The following is a 13,255-nucleotide window of genomic DNA, read 5'->3' as shown; positions in this document are numbered from 1 at the left end:
TACATCCTATCTTGATATCACAGTAGTTTTGATGACTACAATTTACTGTTTAGCATATTGCATCATTACATTGCATTTCCTTATTCTACTTCTTCACAGCTTTTGAACACGTTACTACCAGTTGACTGTCAGTTCACCCATCGCCAGCATTTTCTGCTGTTTTATTAAAGAGGGAAGGGAGGGAAGACAATTTTTTATTCTGGCTTCTCCAAAAGCTATCAAAGGCATGGATTGCACTGCTGCTGTTACGCCCATAATTGTTACCCAAGTTGCCGCTCTGGATGTGGATGCAAAATGACCGGGTAAAGACTGATGCTCTACTTCGCTTTACTTGCAGCAATAGAATTCAGAACAAGAGGAAGATGTACACCCCACAAACGAAGTGCTACTCTTACTGAAGGCTGCAAAAGAACTTTCACCCTGGTTGTGTAATAATTAAATATATGTTCTTTGCAAAAATATTTAGTCCAGGCACTAGAAGATCTGATAGAATCAAGAGCAACAGCCGAATAAAGGAAGAGCAAATTTACTATAAAACTAGACAAGCCTCATGGACTGCTAGAGTTTTACACAGAGGGATTAACACACTTACAGAACACTCTCAATACTAAGCAAAAAAACCGAAACGTCCTTCAATATTCTGTAGTAAAACATTGCTGTGTTTATTTCATGGTGAAAACCACAAACTAGTGTTCCAGTAGACAAAGAACAGTGAGTTACACAGGAACTCTTAAAAGATGGTGCAGATTTCACTCACAGGCACACACACGTCAGACAAACAAGTTCACATTCTTTTTGCCTGCTGAAGACCACTCAGGCCTTCTCAGTCCCTAAAGTTCCTGCTGGCAAGGGGACAGAAAGTACCAGCTCTGTCCTCCACACCCAACCTAGTGAGTGCTTGAGCCTGTACCAGCAGAGAAGGGTGCACCTACACATCCTCAGGGCTCCGGCCACGGCCTTCTCCAACAGGCAGCTAGAATTAGTACAGCAGAACACTGTACAGCTGGCTTTTTGAAGAACTTCAGTTATTATGCCATTGGTAACTTTTCTATGAATAACTGTATTACAAACAGAAGTACACAGGTCAGCTTTATAGAGATCACCCTCTAATCCCAAAATCCACGCTAAGCTACCACATGGGTCTCCTGTGGTTGAAACGATGAGCATCTGCTCCACATGTCTCAGGGACAAGAACGTGCACATGTGAGCAGAGCCAGAGAAAGGACTGGAAGGGGCGGATGGGAACACCAGCAGAGGATGGGAGATGGGGTGCAACACTGTTACAGCCATACAGTGCCCTAAGTACACCCATCCCTTCTGTCACACAGCCCCACTGGGGATTTCTGTGTGCTGGCCCTTGACCCCCAAGGAAAAGGGAAAGTCTCTACACCTCCAAATCGTGCAAATGGGCTTTCAAAGCAGACCTTGAGTTTCCACTAGATCCAATCCTGAGTAAAGGCACCTTATTACTAAAGCGTAAGGAAAGACAGCACAGGGAAGAGAAATCCACTGCTCACCTGGAAGCAATTCCAGCAACCAGGTCCTGAAAAGAGCACTTTCTGAGGACCAGCCTCTCTTTTCAATGAAGCACCAGGTCAGCAAATACAATCAGTAGAATCCAAAGAGTGAGTCAGACCAGCCACGTTACTTATGTGTCACTATTACACCTTAATTCCAAGGTAAATCCCTACTGACTTCCTTAGGCAAGCTGAAATAGATCAAAGGGACCTAGAACTGTCCCAAACATGTGCTGTAACAGACTGGGTCCCACCAGTACCATAGACACTAATGTTGTTCCAACTAAGACTGTGCTCAGAACCAAGATGAACTTGGGCAGGTAGAGAAGCCAATCATTTCAGGAGTGTCTGTACCACGGTGGCCACACACTGGATTCGCCCTTAGAAAACTGTCTATGTGGGAAATACAAGGCTGCCAAAACCTCCTGGAACAGCAGGAAGGCTGAGGGCAGAACTACAGCACGGAATAAACTGATGCGACAGGACAGCAACTGATGGTCAGCTTTTAGGACATGTCCATCTACTGACAGATGATGGGTTTGATTTTAAAGAGAAAAGGACACAAACAAACCTTTCACCACTGTAGGCCTCCGCTCCCACCGAGGGGAAAAAAATAACAGTGTGTAATTTCTAAATTTAAACCACCCAGTATCAAAACCAGTTTTACCACATTGCTTTTGTCTAAGCATATATTAAATAAAAGAAGTAATTTATCTCAGAAAAAAAGAAATTATGACAGAAAAAAAATAAATTGTTGCTGTTGCAACAATTAGGGGCAATTGAGGGCAAAATAAATTGTTGCCCTCAAAGTTGGGGCAGGGGGGAGAATCACTGTTCACAATGACCTACTTGCAATGGAACAAACAAAAGATAGTGGTGAGCTCATTTTATTACAGAAAAAAATACCTATCTTTTAAAAGTTTTTATTCTTTCAAATTAGAAATTAATGGCTAATAGGAGGTAATAGGTAGCTCCAAATTCCAGACTTCTATTTAGGCATTTCTCCTACTGAATAAGAAAAATAAAGGAAAATACTTTTAGATCTTCACTTCTAAGTAGCTACATTAACATCACATTAATGTATGTTAACATAGCTTCCTAAAGTACTTTAAAGGAGTCCTCTCAAGAAGAGTGATTAGGGACCGACTTAGTGAATTAATGAGGTTACTCTGTGTTACTCCTTAGTGAAAGACTGACTTCAGCGAGTTAATGAGGTTACCCTGTGACCAACGCTATAGCTCTTGCTAATTACTTTAAGTCTCTGTTCTGGATGTCCACAAAACTTCATTCCTGTACTCCCAGGAAAAGCACTTCTGCTACTTATTATCTTGCAATCTTCCACCCACCATATTTCAAAGATCTTACTGGAAGGCAGGTTTGCAAATAACAGTTTTAAAAGACCTGAAATAAGTACTGTTCAGTATCAATATTTACCCTTTACAGAGGTAAATCCATTTAGATGAGGGCAGTAGAGCATTCTCTGTTCTCTGCACTGACATTAAGAAAAGAATTAAGCCGCATAAAGAGTGCAGATTTGTATAATTTCTATTAAAAAAAATTCATGCTTTCAGTGTTACAATGAGTTTATTAGATTGTAAAGACCATGATACACAAACTCTTTAATATACACTCTTCCTCTGCAGAAAATTTAATTGCTCTAAAAAAATTTTCTAAACATCACAGTTATATTGATAAGATGTTGAGAAAGGCTAGGGACATTTATCAATATAATTCTATTACTACAGCATTTACAGCACTATAATCAGCATTACTCTATACACTGACACACTTCTGAATCATTCCTCCGTTCCCTCCCCCGCGCCTCCTTTAGGAACAGGAGTATCCATAGGGATAGAAAATTCTTAAATAGCTACAGCAGTAAGCTCCCGCCAGTGCTAAGCCCTTAAACTCTAATGAAGTGACTCAGCTGATTTTACAGCTGGCCCGTGGAAAGAGATACCAAGGAAGTAAAAATAGGCACCGTAAACTCATTTCTGTAATTACGCTTCATATTTTAAACGCACTGAAAAGCCTTAGCTAAAACAGAAACAGAAAGGACTACTGTTGTGTTTAAACAAGTGACAACCCCACTTCATCCCCAAAACGGTTAACAGGACTACTGCTGGCATTGTGGCACGTTACTGGGCTCCCCAATAACCGCTGGACTGGGCCGATGCAGAGCCACCCCATGTGACAAAGCCTCCAGCTTTGGGCGCGGGGTCCAAGGCATGTGACCGTGGCAGAGAACCAAGCGCCGCCGCCTGCCAGCGCCTGGGCTGGGTCTGTAACACACACCAGCTGCCCAGACCCGCTACAAGGGGGAAAACAAGGAATTATACAGGCCTACACCCTGCCTACACTATCTAATAACTATCTGACATAGAATTAGTTTAAATAACTAAAAATTTAAATACTGAATTTAAACCTCATTAATTGTTTTTGAGGGAAAACATACCAGTTAGGTATTCACAGCAATGTTTCACACAACTTTCAAGTTTCAACAAAAATACATCCTGCACAACTGATCTGTTCTTAAAGCAACAGTAACTGCAGCTTATTTTTGACTAGTGATTGCTTTTCCTTTCTGTACTTCTTTCTATAGAAGAAAATCTCACATCTCAGGTTTTCCCTCATTGTTTCTTTTGCTGAAATACCGTTTTATTTCTACACATGAACCAAAACCATCAGTAATGAAGACGATCCACCAGAGAACTGCCCACATACCTGCGTTGCCTACACATACTCTTCTGGACCCATTTCCAAAACATATCATACACTGTTTTCTTACAATGCTGTTACAGAACAAAAAAAGGCCAGAAAACGTCCTCTTACGTATAAGGCTTTAGAGATACCATGCTATATTTTAAAGGTACGAGCAAGAAGCAACTAAAAATTAACTGCTAATTTAGAAACTTTTACCATAATTATAAAACATTAAACTTTTACAACTCTGAACTCTTAACTACATTCACAGTTCAGGCCAAAACAATAAAGCCAGAGCATCAACAACTCCTTTCTGTATCTATGCCAGCAGAAACTCTGCATTATTAGAAATTAATTTAGAATTCCAACTGACATTTAGAATACTTTCACACTTCCTATCAGCTCAGTAAAGGACAGACAGCTGAACCCTCTTCCGTGCATTCACTATAAGGAGGGAACACATCATCTACATACTCAACTACACATTTAATAAATATCAGTTGTGTAATATGAAACAAAACAACACACAAGAAGAAACAGCTTCTGCAGGATAGCATTTCTAAATAAATTATCGTTAGCTTTGCTCTTGAATTTAAAAAGGATGTGGTGGGCTGTCTTTTGCATTTTTCAGTAACTTATAAAAGATATGCCATGCCTCAGGGTAGCAATTCCACATATGTTTATTCTCTTATCTCCAGCATTTTGTAAGTGTTTTGCAGAAACTTGGTCTGCAACACCTGAATAAATTAAAGAACTTGAAAGTACAGATATTTCCACCTATGATTTCCACTAGTAGCAACCTCAACTCTGCAAACACATAATGGTTCAAGTACACATTACATTTGTTAACATGTCAAAATGAAATAAGCAATTAAAACAAAAAGTATGATTTTGTAAGTCTAAGTAAGCACATCAGCTTCTGCTGGACTTCTAGATGCTCAAAAACAGAACCAACTTAAACAAGAAAATTTCCATTTCCCCATTACCAATCTACTGACCATCCACCCTGTCTATGCCTTGTACATAGCCCCTTCATAAAAGGCTGATTTTCAAAATCATTTAAACAAAATATGTTTTAACACATACAGATGCCAAGTTACAGATCTTAGTCTACATAATACATCAAGCCATGCCTAAGAAGCAAGCAATTATATCCTGGAAAGCAACTCTGAAGAGAAATTACTAAAACCACACTTCCTGTACAATGCTTTGGAAATATGTAACTAAATTTGGGAATGTATAACCAGTAACAGTTAAGTTAAATGTACTCCTATAAACAGCATGGATGAAGCTAACACTGGAAAATATTTCTGAAAAACTTGGAAAGTGAAGAACAGGAGAGGGGGAGGAAGAACAGGAGCTGACAAGACACTTGCGTGAGACTACATTCACAGTAACAACGATATTGGCATTTAATTCAATCAGAAAAGGTGCACTGACTGCTCCCCCCAAAATGTCTGGCCAACTCAAACAGAAAAGGACAAGTAAATTTCAACAACAAAGTCAACCAGGCAGCAGATGAAATAGTGAAACGGGGTAAAATCAGGTAGGAGGACCTTACTGGAAGCATTAACTACACATTACGTTTATATCGAACAAGATGCTCAATTCAATAATAATCAGGTAAAATATAGGGGCCTATGACAGAAAGGATGTCAATTCAGATGACCTCATCTTCCCTTCCGGCCTTTTCAACCATTAAGATTTTCAAAATGACTAGACAAGGCTAATTAATCTCCATAATACCCATGACAATGAGGCCATAATTCCCATATGACAAAGAGTAACCAGAAAGACATGGAGTGTTAAAATTCTTACCATTGCAAAAAAAATCCAACCACCCAACAACAACAACCAGCCTTAAAAATCAGAAATAGAACAGAACATTACGCTGTAACGAGATCTCCCTGAAAAACCCAGCACACACCCCTACTTGCATCTCAGAAAAGCACTCCATAGGATGCTGAAGATCCCACTATATTGGAGCGCACAGAGTGAACGACTCAGAGCTAGCCATTGTAAAGCTTACAAAATTTCTTTTATTGAGAGAGATGTCTGCATTAGTCCAAAACAATAATTCACTACGAACATATGCTTTGCGTGGTTTGAAATAATGAAAACTGTAGTCTATTGTTGACAGCAATACTTATCCTGATTTACTCATGGCCGCACTCCAGCACAAAACTGTAGTAATGGCCTGAGTTCGTTTTTTTTCCCTTAAAATAACAAACCAACCAAATCTGCAGGACACACAACATGTAAAACACCTGAATACAGATAGAGCTGCCCCCTCAGCCTGTTAGTTTTCTCACGATGATTACATCTGTTAAAGGGCACTTAACCACTGTCTGAATTACAAAGACATTTTTAAAGCCAGCCCAAACTTTAAAAATAGGCCTGAAAATCACCACTTTGTGTTCCTATCCCTATCTCTAAAAGAAAAGTTTCTTGGGTTTCTATCTATATTTAATTTTGAATTACTGAAGTTACACAATCCTGATAAACACAGGAGCCTGTAGTTATAAGCAATCAGGTGGAGGTACAGCTAAACTGTTCCACGTTATTCCACCACAGACTCAGTAGCTCACATCAACAGAGTCTTTGATTCACTAGAATTTCTTCTTACACTTATTATTACATGTTAGCAAATACAAGGTAGAGATATACTAGTGAATACATACTTAAAAAAGAACAAGGTTTAATATAAATTAAAATAAACTTATTTGATCTAAAAAAAAAGAAAGCATTTCTACTTTACACATTAGAAGGCTAAATTATGATCCTTTGTATAATTTTTGTTTTTATTTTTCAAATAAGCTGATAACTCTTGATAATTCATTGCTAACCAAATCTGTTAATGCTAAATATACTGAAATGACTTAGGGCACAGCCAAAAGGGAAGATATGTTTTCTCCTTCTGAGCATTAATAAGGCCTGTTTCCTCTGTTCAGATGGAAAGCTAGAAAGCTTTACTTGTTCTACTACTGCCTTGTTCTACAAGTTCTCTTTGTAATTAAGGAAAATAATTAAATAAAATCTTCCTTGCTAAATACTTTTACTCGGGCAGATAGGGAAAGGAAAAAGCAACACCAAGCCCAGATCTAAGGTGTTTCGTTTTATTTCACCAAAAATAAAGTGAAACAATTAGGGCGAAAAAGATGAATTCAACACCTTTCAACACCTATATTGAAAAGGGCTATATTAATAATTATAGAGAGACTGTAACTAACAGCCTCTACATTGTCTTTGAAATTACTTGTAACAACTTAAACACTAAAAATATAATTTCAATTAAGTTTATATAAACGCATACTTAAAACTCCTGTTAACATTGACTTAGTAGCAAACAGTTAATTTGGGACTAACTTATAATCACAACAAATTCAGATATTTTACTCCAACTACTTAACAGGCCCATTTCTGCTAACTCATTAAGGTTCTGCAGTTCAGGTTATTGGCTTTTGCTGCTGGTAAAATGTTAGCCATTCTTTATGCTAAGTGACTAACAGTGTCTGTGACTCATTATCACCAGAAGATGAATATGCCACTGATTTCTGTAATGTTACCATATGAGTAACACTAAAAATAATTTCATCAGATGCAATATGTAAATCTGGGGGAGAAGTAAAGAAACGTCAATTATTTGGCACCACTAGCTGTTATTGGCTGCACAGCCCACAATCTGTTGTGATACCACTAGAGCTCTGCCAGAACACTTGAAAACACCCCACCATACATTTGTGCCTACTTCCGTTTTTCTGATTGGATCTGAAACACTAGTTTCAATATCCATTACTCTCGTATAGAAACAAATTAATAGCTTTGAAATATGCCATTTCCCCGAGAACATGTTTGCAAATTAACCCTATTACTTCACTGCAATAATGAAGTACAAGAGTTTGAATTCATCACTTCAATGCCTTTTTCCCGCCCCCCTTTTTCTCCAATTTTGTGATCTTTTTTGCTAAGTGAGACTCTATGTTGTCCTTAAGAAATCAGTCTGGAAACAGTGCTGTGCTTTTAGGGAAAACGTATACCATTCATGATAATATTTTTCACATGTCCTTGTTTCATAGCTTTGCCAGTCCTCACCATATGCAGCTTTTAATCACCAGATGTATTTCACTAAAATGATGAGCTCTTTCTTAGCACACGTCATAAGAGCAAATAATTTCTTATGTAAAAGTGGACTAATATTAATGAAGTCGCTTTAACTGATCCCTGAAAATTTCTCCAAGAAATTGGCTGTTTTAAGATTCTACCTTCCATCTTCCAGTCGTTGAATTCCACAGATGAAATATTTCTTAAAGTTTTTTTAGTCAACATAATTAATAGCAATAAACAATTCCAAGATCTTGAATTACCATCTGCACAGCATACGAAAATTTGGGAACGCTCTTCTTGGTTGACAGAAGAAAAAATGTTCTAAGGTCTAAAGGCTGGTTTTCTTATCGACAGAAAAATATGTCCACATTATAAGTCACGCATACACTGAAACCATTTTCAAAATTAGTTCCTGAAAATTGTATTTGGCAACACTTGTGTCCTACTTAGATAAGCAATAATTCCTTTAAAAACATTACTGAAAAAAACCTTTAAAATATAATCAAAGATAATAATCTTTGGTTACAGTCTCTCAGCACACGACAGTTTTGGCTACTTGCACTGTCACTGCAAAAGATTTAAAAAAAAACTTTTCAAAATATCATCTATTTCTTACCGAGAGTTTAAGAAAAATAAATTAACCTTGAAACGCAGGCTGTAATACCACTGGCACCCAAGACAATCCACCAAGAAGTTCTCCACTGCAGAGTGTATTATACCTTTCTCTGCTTCTCTCACATTTCCAGTTAAGTAGTTCCACCTCTGGTGCCCAGACACCTCTATAATCTGCTGTAATTCACTGTAACAGCAGTTACAGCTTCCTCTGTGAGTTTAAAGAGCAGCTTGCTCTTCTACTGAATTATAGGAGTTCAGTAAGCCCTGGTACTGGCATGAACCAAGAACATGGTTAGGAGGAACAAGGTAACAAGCTACTATGTCAGCTCAACAAATACCATGGAACTGTATCTTCAGTGTATTCACAGTGCTAATTAAAAGTCCTAGTTTTAACTTTACTGTAAAATCACTTGAACAGACAGGGAACCTTGATAACTTTTTCCCAACATACTCTCAATTCTATTCTGTTTGTCTTTGAGGGATGCTTAAAATAGCAAAAGAGATAAACAACTTAGAAGACCAGTAAAATTAATTTATACCAAGGCTCAAAACAAAAATTAAAATGCCAAATGGTATTTTAAATGTTTCTTCTTTTGGACATAAAAACTAATTTTAAAACCACAACACTGCAATAACAGAGTATTCATTATCTATACTTTAAGAAAGAAAAGCACTTGGACTATTTATTCATTGATATTGAGACGAAAGCCTGTTCTAAACAAAATGCACAAAACCCCCAACTGGTTTATAATTTAAAAGTTGGCATTTCATTCCTGATTCTCAGATACCCAGAAGACATCCTTAGAGATGCTTACTCCCAAACTTCTGTTCTATACTGAATATAATGAAGCAGGAAATTCACCTAGATTTGTCATAAAAATTTATTATTGACTACCAAATTCTCTTCTACAGCAGTAAAATAAAGAAGTCAGTAAAACAGCTTTTCTGAGGCTGAAAATACAGTGCTCCACCTGCATCAGTACTATGAGGGACAGATAGGGAAGCTGAATGCATGGCCCTACAGTATGTATCTTTCAAGTCACAATTTTACCTGTAAACTCATTAAGGCCAAGAACAGGCAATTTCAAATTCTAAAGCAGTGCACAGAACTCTGTTCACTTTCATGTTCCTACTACAAATCCAAATTTTAGAGATGTATGAATTTTGCACTTCCTTTAATAAAAGTTGTGAAAGATGAACAGCTTTTAAAAAATAAACTCAAAAACATTTCTCTTCTTCAGGACTACAACACTAAAGACTGTAACGAACATCTGCCTTCTTAAATGCTTCTAAACCCAGAATCCTAAGCAGCAAGATGTATCAGAAAGACACCAAACATACTCTGAGATGAAAAGAAAGTGAGAGTAATGAAAAAAAGAAAAGAGATGCAAAAGTGTCAAAATAAGAACTGGGGAAACAAGCAAATAAATAAACCAAACACCAAAAAATGTAAGAGATGCCAGATTTAAAAATCATGATTGTTTACACTTTTGCTACTTTGTTTCCACACTACTTGAGGGCCCTGACAGGAAGCAGTGTAACACATGCACAGCAACACAATTAAGTAACAGAAGAAGTTTCATCAGCATTTTGTGCTGCCAGAAATACAGAAAGGAGGGAGAGCAGGGACTATATGAACTGTACAAATGCAGTTGAGGAGCGTGGCATGAACAGCAACATTCTTCAAAGTGGCAAAATACTTCTATGAACAGTGGTTAGTACTTGTGATTTTTGTTTAGATTTACAGAGCTCAGAAAAAAAATATCTCTCTTGAGAAAAGTGCTGCAAGGGTATGGATGCTAAAATATATCTTGGTAATCATTATAGTTTTAATGAAAAAAAAAAGTTTTCTCTACCCTTAAAAAAAAAAGAAGAAACAATCAACCTCCAACACTTCCACATTACACATCTGAATACATTTCTTTAAATTTAACAATCAGATTATGTGCCAGAACAGGCACTGCGGATCACTCACAGGACGCTACATTTTTTATCAGACAACAGTACTTCTCACAACATAAACAGGAATCCTTCATTTCAGTGATCTACACTCAAGTTCAGTCTGTAAAAACATTTCTGAGGCTGAAAGTTTCTAGGAATGTTAAACATCATATACAGCTACTGAAAGAGGAAAATAACATTCCATAAACGAAAGCCAAAACTACTTACGTTTCAAAACAGCGATCCACGTTGTCTGACATCAGGAGGAGCATGCATAGCTGTTCCAGTGCTATTAGCTGCATATCCCTTTCATCTCCCTGCCCCATCTGCAGCCATTCCAGCAACGTGTCTGGGTCCACATCTGCCATGTTTCTTCTTTTGTTGGTTTTTTTTTTAAAAAAAAAAAAAAGTCACCTCCACTCAAATTAAAAAGTACCAAAAATATCCTTTAATTGTTCCAAGTCAGGCTAATGAGCACAATTAATATCTCTCTTCAGCCAGGCCCAGGCTTCTGCAGTTTTCACCTGGAAAGTAAAAAAAAGAAATAATTATCATCACAATCTTGTCTTTAAACTTTTTGGATTTGCTCCCCTCTAAACTGTATAGCATATTTTTGGGCTGACATTAAGAAAGCTTCCACATATTTGACCAGCAATTATTTTTTTTCAAGCTTTATACATGAGTAAACAGTAATGAGTTTGTTCTGTTTCACTGGAAATAAATCTCTAGTTCCAGGGGACAATCAAGCAAGACTTGAAGCCTACTCGTATTTATAGGATAACACAAAATTAAAACTTAAGTAGAAAAAAATCTGCTTAACTCTTTTGTATATTCTCAAAGCCAATATAAAGACAAATAATGCCGTCTGGTCTGTCCCTTTTCCTTTGATATGTCTTTATAATATCTTTCCGAAAGATTAATTATCTCCTTATTAAAGTATTAAAATATGGAGAAACACCGAATGTCACATTTTAAATACAAACCCACAAAACAAATAAATTCAGATATACAACAAAAGACTTGGAGAGTCTTTGCAAAAGTTTTATTAATCCTTCCTCTTTTAAAATAGCGTCCAAACATAAGGAAAATAAGCTAAGTCAAAGGATAAAGAAGACAATTTAAGAATCACTTGCACTTTCAAGAGTTAGGGGTTTGTTGTTTTGTTTGGTTGTAGTTTTTGTTTCATTTTTTAGAAAAAGCATATGTAATTCATAGCCTTTTTAAAAATGCCGTGAATAATTCAAATAATTCATGTACATATAAGGAAAACAACATTATTTGCTGGCCCAATGCCATAGTTGTACATGCAAGCCGAAGACCAAAAAAGTCCCTTTAAAACCTTAAGAGATATTTTTGACCTATATGCTTGCTTTCTACTTTATGTTTTACTAACAAATAATCAAATTCACCTCCCATACTCAAGAACACAGCAAACATGACTATTTTCATATAAAAACTAAAACAAAGGTTACTAACCAATCTCTCCAACTTAAACACACAAGGAAAAAAAATGGTTATTTTTTAAAAATAGCTTAGAAAAAAAAGAAGAAGTAGTAGGTTACCAAACTCACAGATAAATACAAAAAGCATGGGCAGTGTCCCCACAAACTGTAGGGGCCGGGGGGAGCTCATTCTGGACAAAGTCTGCCTACTTGTTTACTTTCTGCTAATGGGTTAATAGTTAAAAAATAACCCCACCAAGGGCACATCTACAAAAGGGAATCAGAAATTGGTATTAGATGGAGAAACATACACTGAATCACCAGTGCTGTTTCACAACAGCTCTGAACTCAAAGATGTCACAAAACAACAGTATGACGGCTATGGTTTTTTATAGTTTAGGATCATAACAACATTACAGATCACTCAGTTCCTGCTTGCCACTTATGTACTTTTGTTAGTGCTGTACTCTTGCTGTAAAAAGGAGTTAAAACGTTACTAAATTCATATTCTATGTTTTAAACAATGCGTACGATCCTCTGAGCTGTTTACGGATCGTATTTCCTGCTCTAAGACTAAATAAAACTACTTTCAGCCAGCACAAGTAGGATCAGACTGTAAGTATAGTACGTCTCCTTAACGCGACTAAATTATTAACTTCAAGGAGGGGGGGGGGAGTAAAGGCAACAGAAACAAGAAAATTACGAGAGGCGGTGAAAGTGGGGTAAGTTCAATACCGGCACCTGCTGTTCTTCCACCCCACACGGGCCCTACCCGGACGGAAACGAACCCCCCGGCAGAAACCGAGCAGGGCGAGGGGCCGGGGCTCCCGGGAGCGCGGCGCCAGAAAAGGGGCCAGGCCGCAGCGGAACTCACCCCCCGCCGCCCGGGCCTACACACACCGCGGGGCCCCAGGCCGGGCGCGGGGATTCGGG

At 37.6% G+C, this 13,255-nt stretch overlaps 1 protein-coding gene across 11 annotated transcripts in view; it reads right to left on the bottom strand.

The window, feature by feature from the left end:
• The window catches only part of HECTD1 (HECT domain containing E3 ubiquitin protein ligase 1), a 63,372-nt gene extending 51,971 nt beyond the window's left edge, over positions 1 to 11,401 (bottom strand). For all 11 annotated transcript variants that reach the window (XM_014941674.1, XM_014941682.1, XM_014941684.1 and 8 more), the window contains exon 1: positions 11,109 to 11,401. In XM_014941674.1, coding sequence (XP_014797160.1) covers positions 11,109 to 11,248 — 140 coding nt within the window. In that variant the 5' untranslated portion in view covers positions 11,249 to 11,401. The remainder of the gene's footprint in view (positions 1 to 11,108) is intronic.
• Positions 11,402 to 13,255: the final 1,854 nt, after the last annotated feature.

This window comes from Calidris pugnax, unplaced genomic scaffold (genome assembly GCF_001431845.1).
Source record: "Calidris pugnax isolate Ruff unplaced genomic scaffold, ASM143184v1 scaffold56, whole genome shotgun sequence".
In the NCBI taxonomy this organism is placed as follows: Eukaryota; Metazoa; Chordata; class Aves; order Charadriiformes; family Scolopacidae; genus Calidris; species Calidris pugnax.
Note: the sequence above shows the minus strand (reverse complement) of the source record. Positions and strands in the feature narration are given on the sequence as shown.